Here is an 18,218-nt window from a genome sequence, read left to right on the forward strand (position 1 = left end):
ACAGAGAGTGGTGAATCTGTGGAATTATCTGCCACAGAAGGTAGTTGAGGCCAGTTCATTGGCTATATTTAAGAGGGAGTTAGATGTGGCCCTTGTGGCTAAAGGGATCAGGGGGTATGGAGAGAAGGCAGGTATGGGATACTGAGTTGGATGATCAGCCATGATCATATTGAATGGCGGTGCAGGCTCGAAGGGTTGAATGGCCTACTCCTGCACCTATTTTCTATGTTTCTAACTAGTGCGAACGTGTGATCGACGTTCAGGGTAGACTCAGTATGTGGAAGGGCTTGTTTCCATGCTGTCCCTGTAAACTATACTAAATTGACCCATTGGGATTCCATATGGAGAGAAAATTGGATGGAGTTTGGTTCAATGGCATTCAATAAATGTGACTAGGATTGGACTCGGGATTTAATGACATGGGTGTAATTAAAAGCGATTCAGTCAAATATTATTCAACACAAAATTTGAATGGGATCGAGGGATCTCACTGATGAGCGTAAACGGCAAGTGAGTCAGAATCTGAGTTTCAATATCTGGAGAACTTCATCTGGAGTGTAAAACTGATGGGAAATGAGATGAATGTGGCAGTGATCGACAAAATGCAGGAGAGTGGTGAGGGTGAGAGTGAAGATGTGGTTATCGGTGGAGATGACAATGGGGATGTTCATAAGTTAATAGGTTCTAGGAGCAGAGTTAGGCCATTTGGCCCATTTTGTCTACTCTGCCATTCAGTCATGCTGATCTATCTTTCTCTCTCAACCCCATTCTCTTGCCTTCGCTCCATGATCCCTGACACCCGTACTAATCAAGAATCTGTCAAACTCCGCCTTAAAAATATTTATCACCACAGTCATCTGTGGCAATGAATTCCACACATTCACCACCGTGAATGTGAGTGAATGTGAATGTGCGGGTGTGTACAAGGGTGAATGGGAAGGTGCTCGAGGAGGTGAGGGTGGGGTGTGGGTGTTAGGGTTTCCTGAGTGTGGGTGTGTGATAGTGTGTGTTTGTGTGTGTGTGTGGGTGTGAGGGTGTGGGGTATAGTGTGAGGGCTGAGTGAGGGATTCCTGAGTGTGGGTGTGGGTGTGGGACAGTGCAAGGGTGTGAGGTCCAGTGTAGGTGATGGGTGAGTGTAAGTATGGAATATATACATAGGAGGAAGGCAACTAAGGAAAGTGTGTAACTTAACGGAGAACAAGGCTGTTGACAAAAAGATGAAGCAAAGAAATGGCAGGTATGTTAAATCAATTTGTTTGCATTGATGTAGGGCACTAATAATGGTTCTCAGAGAACAGATGGGCTAATTTCAAATATCATGGATTACAAGATGTTAATGAGGCCACATTTGGAGTATTGTATTCAGTTTCGGTCACCCTGTCGTTAAGGTGGCAAGAGGGCAGAGAAGGTTTGCAAGGATTCTGCCAGCTATGAGGGCCTGAGCTAGAGGCAGAGGGTCAGCAGGTTAGGACTTTTCCTTGGAATGCAGGAGTGATATTATGGAGGTGTACATGATCATGAGAGGAATAGATAGGGTAGATGCAGAGCTTTTTACCCAGAGTAGGGGAATCAAGAACTGGAGGACATAGGATGAAGATGAGAGGGAAAACCAAGGCAACTTTTTCTCACAGAGGGTGGAGGCATATGGAACGAACTGTCAGAGGAGGTAATTGATGCAGGTACGATAACAACATTTAAAAGACATTTGGATAGGTGCATGGATAGGAAAGGTTTAGAGGGATATGGGTCAAACGCGGGCATGTGGGAGCGGTGTAGATGGGCAAAGACAGACACAAAGTGCTGGAGTAACTCAATGACTAACACAAAAATTCCAAATGGAAGGTATAAACTCATTAAATCCAGGAGGGAAGCTGAAAACAGGAAAACAACCAAAAGGAGAGGAAGACAGAAGGCAGGGAACCATTGGTCAACTCATTTACCATCTACTGCATGATTGGCACGGTGCTAGTGTCTGTAATTCAAGAGGAAATAATCTAGTCATTTGGAAAGTTGAACATAATCAAACCTAGTCAACATGGTTCTATGAAAAGTAAATCATTTTTGACAAATAGGCCTGAATTCTGTGAGCTTTTAACAAGGAGAATTGATAAAGGTGAACTGTAGATGAACAAGGTGACATTGCTACTATATACGGGACCAGTCATTTCAAACTGAGGTGCATAGAAATGTCTTCTCTCAGAGGGTGGTGGATCTCTGGAATTCGTTTTGCCGCAAGAGCTGTATCGCTCAGCCAATTCTTGATAAATAAATCCCTTCGTTTCTCAGGAATGGATTTCTCTACCTCCGAGATCCAATTTGCAGCATGTATAGTCCAGCTAACGCAAGCAGTCACATTTGTGAATCAAACTGAAAATGGTCATGAAGGCTCCACAATAATCTGTTTGCTTTAGATGAGAACGCTTTAACAGGGAGTATTTGTGCCGCAGAGAGCAAAGGAAGCATATTTTCTTGGATCAAAAAATCCTATATTGCAGCAATCACTGCAGTAACCTGCAAACCTTGTTATCTGGTGAGAGTCCTGAATCCCTTTCCCAAGAGGGCCTATTAAACCACTTCAATATTTTTCCTCTTCTCGACATTCAGCAGCGGCTTCATTTTGCAGTATCTTTCTTTGCACCAGGGTAAACGAAATGAGAACATTTGTGTTCGGAACTGGTTAAGAAAACCTGCCGCCGATTTACAATGAGGCCACGGTCTTTTCCGAAGTAGTAACATTTTTTTTTCCAATTCTGAAGCCGACTGTTTCTAATTTGTTTTCAGTAAGATCCTGCATTCACAGAAGAAATAAGGGCTGAATAATCAGTTTGGTCACGTTCTGATCCATGGAGATGTACCGCAGTCTCCACAAATAATGGAGACTGATGTCACTATTGATGACTCCAGCACCAAGTTCCCGAAACATGGCTTTCCACAGGTGCTGTCTGACCTGCTATTTCTGCCATTTTCTGTTTCTAACATAGAACAGGACAACACAGGAACAGGCCTTCGATCCACCCGTGATCATCTTGTACACTAGCAGCACTATCCTACACACTGGGAACAATATACAGAAGCCAATTAACCTACAAACCTGTATGTCCTTAGAGTGTGAGAGGAAACTGGAGCACTCAGAGAAAACCCATGTGGTTACCAGGGAGAACATACAAACTCCAGAAAGACAGAACCCGTGGTCAGGATTGAACCTGGGTCTCTGGCGCTGTGAGGCAGCAGCTCTACCAGTGACAATAAGAAACCTAAACCTAAATGTTATTGAAGGCTAAAATGTTCCTGTCTGCGTTGTCTTGTTCATTTCAATAGTTTCTCTTTCCCAATTCCGACCCGAAACATCATCAGACATTCCCCCCCTCAGATGGTTGCCTGACCCACTGAGTTCCTGTCGCACTTTGTGTTTTATTGTAGGAAAGAACTGCAGATGCTGGTTTAAATCGAAAATAGACACAACATGCTGGAGTAACTCAGCCAGACAGGCAGCATCTCTGGAGAGAAGGAATGGGTGACGTTTCGGGTCGAGACCCTTCTTCAGACTGATGTCAGGGGAATGGGCGGTACAGAGATAAAATGTAGTCAGAGACAGTAAGACTGGTAGGAGGACTGGGAAGGGGAAGGGGATAGAGAGAGAGGGAAAGCAAGGGCTACTTGAAGTTAGAGAAGTCCAAGTTCATACCGCTGGGGTGTAAGCTACCCTAGCTTAAATATGAGGTGCTGTTTTATTGTAGATCAGGCTGCCTTTCTAAGGTTATGTTAGTCCCCTGGTAATGAGACATGAAACAATTAGTGTGTTCTTGCCATTCGCTGTTTGGCTGGTGTTGATAGAAGAGGACACTGTGTGGAATAGCCCGAGCCTTGCACCACTCCACCACTAGCCCGAGCCTTGCACCACTACACCACTAGCCCGAGCCTTGCACCACTCCACCACTAGACCGATTACTGCTCGACCTACTGCTGCTAAATCTTATAGAACAACCTTTTGACCTCATGTTGAAAATCATTTTGCATCCTATTAAAAACCAAATGAGATTAAAAATGATCTCTCTGGGTTTAGTTGCAGGCGATATGAAGGCAGATTTCTCTTCATTCTGCTCGGGAGAGGTTTTTTATTGATGCTCGGATGGTCTTTTGCCGGATCACTAATGAAAGATTTACAGTGTGCACTCCTCCAGCCTCTTAGACACTGTTGCCATGGTGACTTTCTGAACGGTTTTGGAAAACAATAAGGAACTCCGTGCAGGCAGCGATCAACAGCAACTGAGCTTCGACCTTTTCTGCTTTTGAGAAGCTACATAAAAAGCTTAATGTTGTTTTCAAACAGAGGGATGGGCAGGGCACAGGGGGAGACCATCCATGCAGCAGTGGGCGTAGCAGGGACAGAGAACCTCCCTCAGTATCAGGGTCAAGTCACAGTTATATAGCATGAGAACAGGCCCTTTGGCCCATCAAGTCAATGCCAACCATCGACTGCACTTTTTACACTGGCGGCACAGTGCTGAAGGGTGGCACAGTGGCGCTGTGGTAGAGTTCCTGCCTTACAGTGCCAGAGCCCTGGGTTCGAGCCTCACTCCGGGTGCTGTCTGTACAGATTTTGTACGCTCTCCCTGTGACCACCTGTGTTTTTTCTGGGTGCTCCGGTTTCCTCCCACACTCCAGACGTGCAGGTTTGTAGGTTAATTGACTTCGATACAAATTGTAAATTACTCCTAGTGTGTAGAATTGTGCTAGTGTACGGGGTGATTAGCAGTGGCCTCAGTGCGCTGAAGGCCCAGTTTCCACAGCGTATACCTCTAAAAATCACCGGGACCAGTTGATTCTCACACATCCCCACCAACTGCCCCAGGCTCTTCCCCCAAGCACACAGGAGGGCGCAATTGTGTAGCAAACAGTCAACTTTCGACTTTGGGATTTGGGGGCGAAACTGGAGCACCCACCGAGTCACAGGGAGAACGTGCAAACTCCACACAGACAGTGCTGGAGCTCCTCGTAGAATCTGCTCACTGGAATTGTGAACAGAGCAAGAGAACAGAATAAGTCCGAAGAGAAAGGGAGAATAAGCAAAGTCCTTCACCAGAGTGAGGCCACGTGCAAACTGGAGGAACAGCACCTTACATTCTGCTTGGGTAGCTTGCAAACCAATAGTATGAACAATGGATTCTCCAATTTTAAGTAACCCCCTCTCTTCCACCTTCTCTCCATCTTGATGCACACCCATTTCTCATAGTATTCCACCCCTTTCCTCATCCACCACTTCCATCTATATGCCTCTTTTACATTTCACCCCTATCTGACACGTGTGAACGGGTGATCGATCGATGGTTGGCGTTGACTCGATGGGCCAAAGGGCCTCTTTCCAGGCTTATCTTCCCATCTTTCCATCAATCAATGAAAGATTCCAGGAGCACATTCCCAATATCATCACGGGCTGGGATTGGGAGGATCTGAGACCCCAGGGAGAAATGACCCTTCTCTTTGTACATATGGTGGGAGGTTGTGAGGTCCTTTTGTGCAGTGCAAACCCAGCAGTGTTGCAGCCAGCGAACCTGTGCAGATGGCACTCAGGATTATTGCACTGTCGACACAGCTCACCGCAGAGCCCAACAATCCCTTTGTCAATATCCCAGCACTTGCTCTAACAAGCTTTCTGATTGTGCTTTAATAAATCCACAAAGCAAGGCTTTGCAACACCGGAAACGATCGCGCTATTTTCAGCAAACTTTGTGCTTCTTCATAGGATTTTGGCAGAAAGATCAACAAAACGGGCTTGTTGCGAATGAAGCTCGGATTTTGCTGACCAAACATTTAATTTCAGCCGCTTTATGCAGACAGAGAGAGTGCTGTCAACCTCACTGGACCTCACAGAGAACAACCGTTCACTCAGGCAGCTGGGAGGAAAATCAACATTGAACAAATCTTTGGTTCACCTCGAAGATAGCATCTCTAGAGGAAAAGGATGGGTGATGTTTTGGGTTGAGACACTTATTCAGTCACTTTGGTTCACTTTTCTGTGTTTGCAGATTTTTACAGTTATAAAAATACAATTATAAACAGACATAAAAATATAGATAGGTGACAAAATAAGGTGTTGGATTAGAGGTAGCAGGGTCAGGTGATGAAACCTTTAGGAACAAGGCCGTTGAGTTTTGTTACGGTTTCTCCAGTTAGGGTGAGGTTTATTATTGTCACCTGTACCAAGGCACAGTGGAAAGCTTTGTTTTGCTTATCCAAACAGATACATCTATACAATACATCTATACAACCAAGTCAAACTCAAGTACAATAGATAGAGTGAAGGGAAAGATACAGAGTGCAGAATAGTAAGATTAAACGAGAACTTACCAGTTTGAAGTTTGATCTTTATTTTATGAGGAGTAACGTTGAGGGAATACGTGAAGAACCCCGCCAGGACGCATGCGTGTCATTCTTCAAAGCAGCGGTGTGAAATCACAGATAACTGTAATGACTAAACATAGTAAGATTAGAGAAGAGATACCAGTTCAAGATATGATCAAGGGTGGGAGCGGAGGGCACGTATTCCATCAACGTTACTCCTCATAAAATAAAGATCAAACTTCAAACTGGTAAGTTCTCGTTTAATCTTACTATTTTACTTCGGAGTCACGTGAGTGACTACGTGAAGATTTTAAAGCTCTGTGATTTCATGCCATGGAACGAGTCCATGCATCACATCTGCCTTGATTTTGGGGAGAATAGAGTTAACATCATTAGACATCAATACGATATTGAAACCCAACGGTAAAAATATTAACACCAATTATTGTCCCTATTTATGGGGTAAATTATATACAGAACTTAAAGTTTTTTCTGCAAATGTTCCAGGTTCAATGACTGGTTTGTTATAAAGTCATTGGAAAGTTTCTTCCGTTGACCATCCTGCTGTCTTGAGGATTTGGTCCATTGGTACGTCCAACTTCATAGCTGCCAATGTAGCTGCAGCCCTGGTGGAGTGAGATTTAAAACACTAGTGTCCACTCCAGCCTTATTTAGGACTTGTTTTAGCCATCTAGAGATGGTCTGGACTGTCACTGTTTTGAGTGGCTGTTAGTAGCTGATTAAAGTGACATTTCTTCCCTCTGATGATCTTAGTATACTTCATGTATGATAGTAAGTGTGTTATAATACAGAGACGACCATCTGTAGGGTAGGCCCTGAATTCTGTTTTTTAGGCCTGCTGACCCCTGTCTGTTCTGTATGACTATTACATTGATGTGAAAATTAAATTCCAGATGAATTAATCATGTTGTCCAACCTTATTTTCTGTAGTGACTGGACCCTTGTGGCGTGACCAGGACCATCAGCATGACTGTTTTTCATAGTCAGTTCCTGTAGGGACAGAGCTGTAGCTGGAGACCAGTTTCTTAACATGGTCAGTACAATGCTCACATCACAAATTTGGGAGTACCTGGTTCTTGGGGATTAATTTTAAAATGCCCCTCTAGAGTTTGGTTACCAGGGTGTGTCCCAACAGAATGCCGCTCTGTACCTACGACAGGTATGTTGCCAGAGCACTTCTGGCGCAGTTGATGGCACTTTGACTGAGCCTCTCATCGTAATGGAGGCTTGCCAGGAATTCCAGAACAGACGGGATGTTCATAGATCTGTGGGTGATGATTATTGTTATGACAGTACTTCCCATTTCTTGATACCAAGTACTGATGTTTAGGTGGACTGTCTGTGACCCGCTGAAATAATTCCGCATACGGTCCGTCAGTCCCAGGTGTAGAAGAGGTGCTTTCAACTCTAAAAATAAATAGGTTTATATATAATAGTGACATGGGTAACTCCCCTTGTAGCGGGAAGAACCAGTAAGTTAGGTCTATGATGGATGGTGATGTATGGTTCTAACCCATGTTGATATCACCAGGACCCATGGTTGAGTAGGGCAATCAGGTATTATCAAAATACGAGACGTGGAGTCTATAGTTTCTTCCTAAATACCCGACTGATGAGGCAGAGGGAGGGATGCATAAATGATCCCCCAAGCAGCGAAGATACATCTGAACCTCTGCCCCAGGTTCTGGCTCCCAAGAACATAATTTGATAACTGGTAAGAGCATGGATGTGAATAGGTCGTTATCTGGTGTTCCATACCGTGCTGTTCCAGCAATACATATTTTATCCAACATCCATACAGTGTTTCTAGACTTACCGTGACCTGTTGTCTGCCACTAAATTCAGTTTCCCTGGTAAGTTGGTAGCTGATATCCAAATATCTATCTGGATACGCTATTCCCAAATAGTGTTGGCCAGATAGTCACATGATGTCGATATGTTTCTACCGATATGGTTGACATATGCTACCCCGGTGGTGTAGTCAATTTGTAGTCTAACATACTGGTGATATAACCCAGAACAATACGATTTAAAGCCATGGCATGCACTCACTTCCCCAGGTATTTATGCCCAACGTTAGTAATTATGCCTCCTGTGCATTCCATCTCCCCCACAGCTGGAGATGGAATTAGTAGCATCCCAATCTAAGGCCCATCAGTAAGTGGTTCCATAGACGGGTAACTGTTAATGTTTGGTTTGGAACAATGCCTAATGTTATGTTTCCACCATTTTTGTACCATAGTGGCCTCTGTTGGTTGCTTCATTGGTCTGTCAGCCTGACCCCCCCCCCCCCCCCCAGAAATTTATGAGTGACGCATGTTTGCGCTCAGTAATTTGATTATGTAAAGGTCCGATTTATGTGGCTGGCACACAGCCCCTAATGCCAATTATTCTACTACCAGTCTGATGGATGGTTTTGTTTCCTGCAAGCCTCCATTAAGGCTGTACCCTTTCTTACGGCAAAGTACTGCCATGTGAACTGTGTTAACGGTGAACCGCAGATGATCTGTTGTGTTAAATACATCTGTGGGCACCTCCAATGAGTACTATATAGCAAGCATATATTAATACGATGCTTGCCATGTAGTACCATTGGATCAATACCTTAGTTGCAACAAAGGTTCCCATCTAGTAATGAATATAAAGTACGAAAGTATTCAAATTAGTCAAATCTATGATGATGTGGCAACCACCATCTATATTATGATAAGGATTTTTTGGACACGAATTCCTGTGATTCGTGTTGGATGTGCTCCATCACTCCTATTTTATTTGGGCACTGTAGTTCAGTATGCGCTTAGTTTGTTTCTTTTCCTGTAAGCATGAACATTCAGTTCGGTACATGCTGAACTGGAGGATAATGCAATAAATAATTCTAAGGTATGCCCCTATACTTCTGAAATTTAAGTGTCGGTGGTAATAATTCTATGCATCCAGATAGATCTGTTATCTCCCACCAACCTCGTAAGGAGCCAAACCCACCTTCCTCCATGGTACTATTAGTAGGTTTGTTACTATTTCGGCATCCTCTGTGGTCGTTGAGGTGCCGGTGTCTGTGATGAGGGTTAGCGCATTTCCCAGGAAGTAGTTTTTAAGACGTTCCTTAATGTGCCCCAGAGTTTCCCTCTATGTGAAGTTCTTTACCTGTTAAGATAAGATGCCTCCAAATTTTAATATTGGAGGTTGGGAGGTTCCAGGTTTGCATATAAGGCCAGTGCATCCTGGTGATCTAGTGTCTTTTTGTTTATAGTGCGGCCGATCCCGTCCCGCTGTTAGGACTTAGAACTTTCTTTCGTTTCAATTCCCTGTCTTACCATGTTTTCAATTACACTGGTTGATACTGGGAACATTCAGGTTTTGCAGTTCCCTGATGGTAAGTGTCTTCCAATAGGTTTTCTGCACCCTATGTGTACTAGGGGTATGTTCTGCTCCCCTGTTCAAGCGCAGCCCAGAATTGACCCCCTATACTCCCCTCTGATGAGGGAGAACACTGTGCAGCCCTACAAGAGGTACTGCTGTAGGACTTACTAGCTGCCCCTCTGTGACTAGTCTCCATCTCATGGAGCCTGCCACTTACCTGCTCCAACTGGCCCGCTGCTCTCGGGCACCCAACCGGCTCCAATGCACATGGTCACTGACCGTCACGGCTGCTCCTGAAGCCGCTCCTGCTCCAGCTTCTGCAGCCAGCCCAGGATTGACCCTCGGTGTTTCCCTCTGATGAGTGAGAAACTCTGTGCAGCCCTACACGAGGTACTGCTGTGGGGCTTACTATCTGCCCACTGTGGCTAGCCTCCATCTCCCGGAGCCTGCCACTTTGGGGTATTTCCTCCAGCAGCCGTTCCAACTGGCTCTTATGCTCTCGGGCATAGGCCACTCCCGGCTGCTGTTGCCCCATCCTGCAGCCGCTCCAACCGACCCCCATGCACACGGGCACCGGCCGCTCGCGGCTGCTTTGATCCCCGCTCCCAGCCGCTCCAACCGGCTCCAGTGCGCACGGGCACCGGCCGCTCGCGGCTGCTCCTAAAGCCGCTCAAACCGACCCCCAGTGCGCACGGGCACTGGCCGCTCGCGGCTATTCAGAGTCGGACTCCTCGGAGTCAACGACTCTGTTTATGCTTACCTTTCCCGACCGGCCGGGGCCGGCGCGGGAGCGAAGTCGGGCACAGCTGTTCCCATTACGGGAGATTAGCGTGCCGTTTGCTGCTGCTGCTGCCGGCTGCCCGCAACTCCGTGGTTCTCCCCCACCAGCTTTCCCGCAGCCTTCGTGGATCCGGTCCATGTCTCCACCTAAAAGGTAAGTGGAAGGAACGCAGAGTCTCCTTACCTGCTGTTCCCGGCTTTCAAATTTTGCCGCTAAGGAAACGTCGTTTACCCCTGCTGTGACTCGTTGCAATGCGTGTAGCGATATGTTACGCATGCGTCCTGGCAGGGTTCTTCGAAGTAAATATAGTTCTCAGCATTGTAGCGCATCAGTTCCAGAGACAAAGTCCAATGTCCACAATGGGGTGGAGGTGAGTCAGACAGTACCCTAGCCTGAATGGAAGGACCACTCAGAAGCCTGACTGTTGTCAAAGGGGAAGAAGCTGCTCCTGGGGCCGATGGTGTGCATTTTCAAGCTTCTGCATCTTCTGCCAGACAGGAGCAGGGAGAAGGAATGACTGAGGTGGGAGAGTCTTTGATTCTGTTGCCTGCTTTCCTGAGGCAGGGTGAAGTGTAGCTGGTGGTGAGTCTGGTCTGTGTGATGGACCATTGCCTGCAGTGACAGGTCCGAGTGAGAGGCTTTTCACAGCAAATGACTGCTGTAAACGTGTTCTTGTTCACCCTTCCTGACCTCATTAACCCCGTCCTCCCTACTGTAACCTCATCCTGACCCCATTGACGCTGTCTGAACTGCCGCAACCCTGTCCTGACTATAATAACCCCATCCTGACCACATTAACCCTCTTCTGACTGTAGCCCCTGTCTGACAAAGAGGTAACTCTGCGGCTGTGATCTTTAGATTGTTGATTTTATAGATGCAGCGTGAAAACAGGCCCTTCAGCCCACCGAGTCCGCGCCGACCAGCGAAGGACAATTTACAACTTTTTACCAAAGCTGATTAATCAACAAACCTGTACGTCTTTGGAGTGTGGGAGAAATCCGGAGCACCCGGAGAAAGCCCAGGCGGTCACAGGGAGAACCCGCAAACTCCGTACAGACCGGAGCCACTGTGCCACCCTCTCACTATTAAAGTAGGGTCCCATCTAGCACAACCAACAGAAGCAGCAGAAGTCCCCCTGTTCCCACACTGCCTGCTTCCCTCCCTGTCAGCCTGAGTAAATGGCTTCTCACCTTTCTCCCCGTTCCTGTCTGAGACCCATCTTCACTGATCTATAAACCTTCAGTTTGAATCAGAGCACAAATTAAGTGAGGAAATAAAATCTTCTAATCGTCGTGCAACCTGCTTTCTCCTTTACCTGTACCATACCCATACCTGGTCGTCAGTATCTCTAAAGGTTTCTTCAGACAAAGCTGGCCATTTGGAGCCTCTGCTTCACCACCGCATGGTGAGGGTAAACTCTTGGATAATCAGACGCCTCTGGTGGCCAGTCTTGTTGACTCCGATCTCTCATGCAATAGCTCTGTTTCTTGAAGCCCACAGTTAGCCATTAGCTGGGTCTTGTTTCTCAGCATCCATATCTTTTTAGTTCTGTTTAGTTTATTGTCACATGTACCAACGCACAGTGAATAGCTTTTGTTGCCTGCTAACCAGTCAGCGGAAAGACTACGCATGATTACAGTGTACAGATACACGATTTAGGGCAAGGTAAGGTCCAGTAAAGTCCCATTAAAGATAGTCTGAGGACCAAAGAGGTAGATAGTAGCTCAGGACATCTCTCTAGTTGTTGATAAGATGGTTCAGCTGCCTGATAACAGCTGGGAAGAAACTGTCCCTGAATCTGGAGGTGTGCATTTTCATATTTCTGTACCTCTTGCCTGAGAGGGAAGAAGAGGGAGTGACCGGGGTGAGACTCATCCTTGATTATGTTGCTGGCCATGCTGAGGCACCGTGAGGTGTAAATGGAGTCAATGGAAGGGACGTTGGTTTGTGTGATGGTCTGGGCTGCATTCATTTTTGAAAGTCTCTTAAATGTCACCATAGTATCTGTCTCCACGACCACCCCTCGCAGTGTGTTCCAAGCACCCGCCAGTCTCTGTGTAAAAAACTTGCTCAGCTCATCTCCTTTAAACTTTGCCCCTCTCTCCTTCAAGCTGTGCCCTCTAGTCTTTGACATTTCCACCCTGGAAAAAAAGCTCTGACTGTCTATCTACCGATGCCTCTCATAATTTTATTTACTTCTATTCAATGTCTGGCATTCCAGAGAAAACAATCCAGATTAGCCCAACCTCTCCGTGCAGCTAATACCACCTAATCCAGGCATCATTCTGGTAAAACTCTTCTACGCCCTCTACAAAGTCTCCACCTCCTTCCTGTAATGGGGTGACCAGATCTGCACACAATACTCCAAATCAAGCCTAACCAAAGACTAAAAAAGCTGCAGGACTTACTGACCCTTATACTCTACACCCTGAGCAATGAAGGCAAGCATACCATAGGCCTTCTTTACCACACTATATTCTTGTGTTTCCACTTTCAGGAAGCGATGGACCTGCACTCCAAGGTCCCTCTGTATATCAATGGTGTTGATGATCTTGCTATCAACTGTACTGTACTCCTTATGTTCAACCTCCCAAAGTGCAACACCTCACACTTGCTTGGATTAAACTCCATCTGCCAATTCTCAACCTAATGTCGGGCATCTGTGCCACAGAGTGCTGAGGAACTTAGTTAATAACAAATGAAGACGAATCACTGCAAATATGAAGTGCCTATAATACCTATGAGATTACAGAGGAGATGGCTAGGTCAGAAACACAAGCAAAATTGTTAAATTAACAGGTCAAAATGATCTTGAAGGACCCATGCAACCATTTGGAGAAAACGTTGCAGCAGTGTTGGTCTTCTTTACAAAGTTGTGTATTTTGCTGCTTCCTGGCTGGATTAGGCGAAACGCTGAATTATTAATAACGTTGAAAGAACTGAGTATTCACTTTATGCAGCATTTTGCACACACACAAATCCCCTTAAAGTGGAAACAGACTGCAGTGCGGAAAGTGGCCCATGGGCCCAACTCAGCCATGCCAACCAAGATGCCCCATCTAAGCTAGTCCCATTTGCCTGTGTTTACCTGTACTTGTACCTGTCCAAGAGTCTTTTAAATGTTGTTATAGTGCCTGCCTCAACTCCCTCCTCTGGCAGCCCATTCCATATACCCACCACCCTTTGAGAGAAAAAACGTACCCCTCAAGTTCCGATTAAATTTTTCCTCTTTCCTGCTCTCCAGGGAATAAAGTCCTGGCCATCCCACCCTCTCCCTGTAGTTCAGCCCCATGAGCCCTGGCAACATCCTCGTAAATCTCCTCTGCACCCTTTTCTGCTTAACGGCATTCAAAGTCAGATCTAATTTGTTATTCTGTACAATAGGCATGTGGTTAGAACAGTCTGAACCTTCTAGAATGTTCTTTACACCACATTAGGACATTACATTACACATTCAGAGGAAATGCTAATGCCTCTCGCTGTCATGTTTTTGTTGAATGATTAATTCTGTGTATGAACAGGACCCACGTGTCCACAATGGTTTAGAGAACCACCTTGTGTTGTAGTGAGCCCCAGTGGCACACAGCTGTTAACAACAAAGAGCTACAAAAAATATAAGACTGAGCCCACAAAATGTGTTTCTTGGCAGTAAAGGTGTTGTGGGTTCCCATGTGACGCCTGGCACTATGCTGGGGTGAGATGTTCCTGCATTAGTTAAATGCGTTACCTCCAGAGCAGTTAATACCCTCTGGAACTATGGAGAAAGATTAATACATGTCCTGATTACAACATTAGAACTCAACCCTCTCACAAAAGCCTCTCTTAACCTCACAAATGCATGACGCATTCGCAAGGAGAAGGGGCTTTCACCCAGCGTGACAAAAATAGATCAAGCAAACATATAGAAGAACATAAAACCAACAGTACAGCACAGGAGCAGGCCCTTCGGCCCACAATGTCTGTGCCCAAGTTAAACTAATCACTGCCTGCACGTGATCCATATCCCTCCATTCCTTGCATGTCCATGTGCCTGTCTAAAAGCCTTGAATCTGCCTCCACCACCCCTGGCAGGCACCCACTACCGTCTGTGTAAAAGAAAATCCCCCGCACATCTCCTTAAACTTTGCCCATTCACTTTAAAGCTTTCTCCTCCAGTCTTTAACATTTCCATCCTGGGAATAAGGTTCTGACTGTCTACCCTATCTATACCTCTCATAATTTTACATACTTCTATCAGGTCCCCTCTTCAGCCTCCGACGCTCCAGAGAAAACAACCTAAGTTTGTTCAACCTCTCCTTAAAGCTACTACCTTCTAGTCCAAGGTTTCCAGTATCTGCAGATGTTGCTTTGGGATGTCTTGATGTCTGGGCTGGCAGTCGTTCCTCACATGGACATGTTTACAGTAGCTTGTTGGACCTCCATTGGCCTCTAGTGCGTAATTGTTTACATTCCTCGTGCCTTGTGTCAATTATTGGCACATTTCTTGCCCTTCGAGCGCTGAGAAGGGGGGATGAATCTTTACAGTCCTTTTGGTGAAGGTAATGTTAGGTGGGGAGAGACTGACGATGGTGGAACGGAAAATATAATTCCAGCTGAGGGTGGTCCGGATGTAGCTGGGGAGGATCTCTTCCCAAACAAATCCCTGCCGTCTGAAAGTTTCGGGAGCCTGATGAGTGCGGGACAGGTTACGGGCTCTTCTCTCCATTGAACGGGTCACTCTGCCGTGTGGAAGCTGTGGTTCTCTCTCACGTGGATCCAGAGTAACAGGCTGTCTGTCTCTTTGCTCTCTTCCAGCTCCCAAGAATATCTCAGCCATCCTGTGCCAGGGCGTCGTAGGACATTGGCTAGCACCCATGATCTCCTCCCGTGGTGAGTTGCTGCCTTGGCCACTCTGGGGGGGGGGGGGGTCACAAGGGGGTGTTAATGGACTGTCCATTAGTTCACGGGACACGTGTACGATGCTGGCTTACAGAGAGCAGTGCAACCCAAACAATAAATACGGCAAAATCCAACCAACCAGCCCTGCCTCTGCAAACAAGTAATTCAATAACTAATGCTTGGTGCACATGTAATGGCAGATTGGACAGCCGTTACTATTTATCAATGTTTTCCAGCCAGCACCATACTGTGGTCAGTTTGAACAAATGTCGGAAAAACACAACCAAACTGTACAAAGCAAGATCTCACATCCATCTTTGTCCCATTGTCGGGGTATCAAAGTCAAGAGAGCTTGGGTTTAAGGTAAGAGGAAGGAGTTTTAAGGGGGTACGTTTTTTACACAGTGTTTGATATCTGAAGCTTACTGTCAGATATAATTACTACATTTAGGAGTCATTTCGAGGCACTGAAACACGCAAAAATGGGTTTAGTTTAGTGTAGTGTAGTTTTATTATTTTTACATGCACCATGAATATACAGTGACTATCCAATTAAATCAGTATTCCTGTATACGAATACACTCAAGCCAAACTAAAATAGCAACGGTAGAGCAAAGAGAAAGATGCTGAATATAGTGTCTCAGCATTGTAGCTTAGTCGTTCCAGGGAAAAAGTCCAATGTCTGGATTAGTATAGGTGGGCAAAAACATCAGCATGGACATCGAGGACCGAAGGGCCAGTCTTCGACAGTACGGGATAATGGCTGGGTATAGATATGTTAATTGAGGGATAATGGTGTCAGATGTCGGAAAAACGCAACAATAACTACGGCAATATTGTTATCAGTTCATGGTCCATGTAAACAACGTCACCTCCAGCACTCAGAGATATCAATCACTCGGTACTGGGGGGTTGTACGAACCTCCTGCTTGTCTCATGAACACAGCACATTCTGATAGTGCACTGCCAGCTGCATTTAAAAACCAGGCGTTATTGACTTAAGGCCGGCTCAGTGAGGCACGTCCACAGAGCGAGGCTGTGTGTGCAGAGATTGCCCCGTCTGCCCATGGTCGGTCAGATTTCTGCACTCGCTTTGATCTGATCCCCCGCAGCCTCTCATCACTGTCTGTGCTGCTGCCTCACCTCCAGGTGGGCCCTGGGCCCTGGGCCCAGTCTCCTCATGAGCTTCTACAGGTGCACGGTAGAGAACATATTGACTGGTTGCATCATGGCCTGGCTCGGCAACACGAACACCCAGGAACGAAGGAGATTACAGAGAGTGGTGGACATTGCCCTGGGTCCATCACGGGTACTGACCTCCCCACCATCAGAGGGATCTCTCAGAGAGATGCCGCCTCAGAAAGGACCCTCACCACCCTGGCCACACTTTCATTTCACTCCTGTCGTTGGAAACGTGGTGCAGGAGCCTGAAAACCGTGACCACCAGGTTCAAGAACTACTTTCTCCCAAAAACCATCACTCTTGAACACTACACAACACTAACCCCAACTATGGGCTGCCTACAATTGGGACTTCGAGGTTTACATTAATATTGTGGTTATTAATCTAATTGAATTTTTGTTTTTTTAGATATGTGTTCACAGGCCTGTTATGCTGCTACAAGAAACAATGTCATTGTCCCGTTATCGATACATGTGACAATTAATGGCTCTTGGGTCTTTCTCTTGAGGTTCTCACCTCTGTTCAGAGCAGGGGAGAAGACTAGAGGGAGTGTAGGGGGGGGGGGGGGGTGGGGGGTGGTGAGAGAGGGCATCTGTCCACCCCCTCCCCCCCATCACCTCCTGGCACTCTGAGGGGTGATTGGTCCGGGTTAGGGTGTAAGGGGGGGGGGGGAGATAGATCAAGTACGAATGGTCTTCTGCCTGCACCAGTGATAGGGTTAGGATTAGAGCTAGTGCTGTACAGTAGTCACCAGACCATATGATCTTCAAGCCGATCTTTGCGAGGTACCACAGATAATTTTAATTGCAAAAATCATTTCTGTTTGTGGAATTTTTTGCTATGAAACAATTTTAAAAAGAGCTCAATTCCTGAAGCTAAATGTCCCGACTCACTAAGACCTGTACATTGTCTGAGGAGAAAGGATCGTATCATGAATTCCCACTGCCACTGCAGATATGTCTTGCTGCCTCCTCCCTCAATCTCTGCAGCCGAGAGTTGACTTAAGTCCATGAAAGATCCGAGCGTCTCCACAGACCCACAGACGATAGGGAGTCTGGTGCATTGCAGAGGAAATTACCATGGCAACAGGCAGGACCAGGCACTGCAAAGTAAAGCTGAACGAGAGAGGCCGGGGATAGAGACTGAGCCACAGCACTGTGGCCAAGCAAATGGCCGCACACCTCCCTCTGAGATTAAAGATGCAAGCGCCAGACACACCTTCTGTCCAGCAGGCAGGTTTGCAGGAGGAAAGGCTTGCCATTCTCTGCTAGAAAACCTGCTAGCTCAGAGTGTTTCACAGCCAAGCGTGGCCCCTGCAGGCTGAGGTCGCGTGGGGACAATGAGGGGGAGACCTTCCCTGCAGCTGAATCCAAACCATCCAACACTATCCAAGGGAGAAGACAGAGAGGCCGTGGAGTTAATGAACAGAGGCCTTGCCAAGGTCCGCTTCAACTACACATCATTTTTATTTAACCCGTTGAATCCTAGCTGATAACAGCAAGCTATGATCTCCCTGCACTGGCGTGTGTAAGCCCAGCGTGAACGCAGTGGAAGATCAAAAGTTAAGACTCCACCTTGATTTTCATTGGCAAGAGTGTTTTTAATTGTCATATACACGGGGAAGGGAACAGTGACATTCTTATTTGCCGCAACCT

At 46.3% G+C, this 18,218-nt stretch overlaps 1 protein-coding gene across 1 annotated transcript in view; it reads left to right on the top strand.

Annotated features, from left to right (window-relative positions):
• rims3 (regulating synaptic membrane exocytosis 3) overlaps positions 1-18,218 on the top strand; it is a 60,407-nt gene that overhangs the window by 4,983 nt on the left and 37,206 nt on the right. Inside the window, exon 2 of the mRNA XM_033045508.1 lies at positions 15,299-15,373. Coding sequence (XP_032901399.1) covers positions 15,299-15,373 — 75 coding nt within the window. The remainder of the gene's footprint in view (positions 1-15,298; positions 15,374-18,218) is intronic.

This window comes from Amblyraja radiata, chromosome 27, assembly GCF_010909765.2.
Source record: "Amblyraja radiata isolate CabotCenter1 chromosome 27, sAmbRad1.1.pri, whole genome shotgun sequence".
NCBI lineage: Eukaryota > Metazoa > Chordata > Chondrichthyes > Rajiformes > Rajidae > Amblyraja > Amblyraja radiata.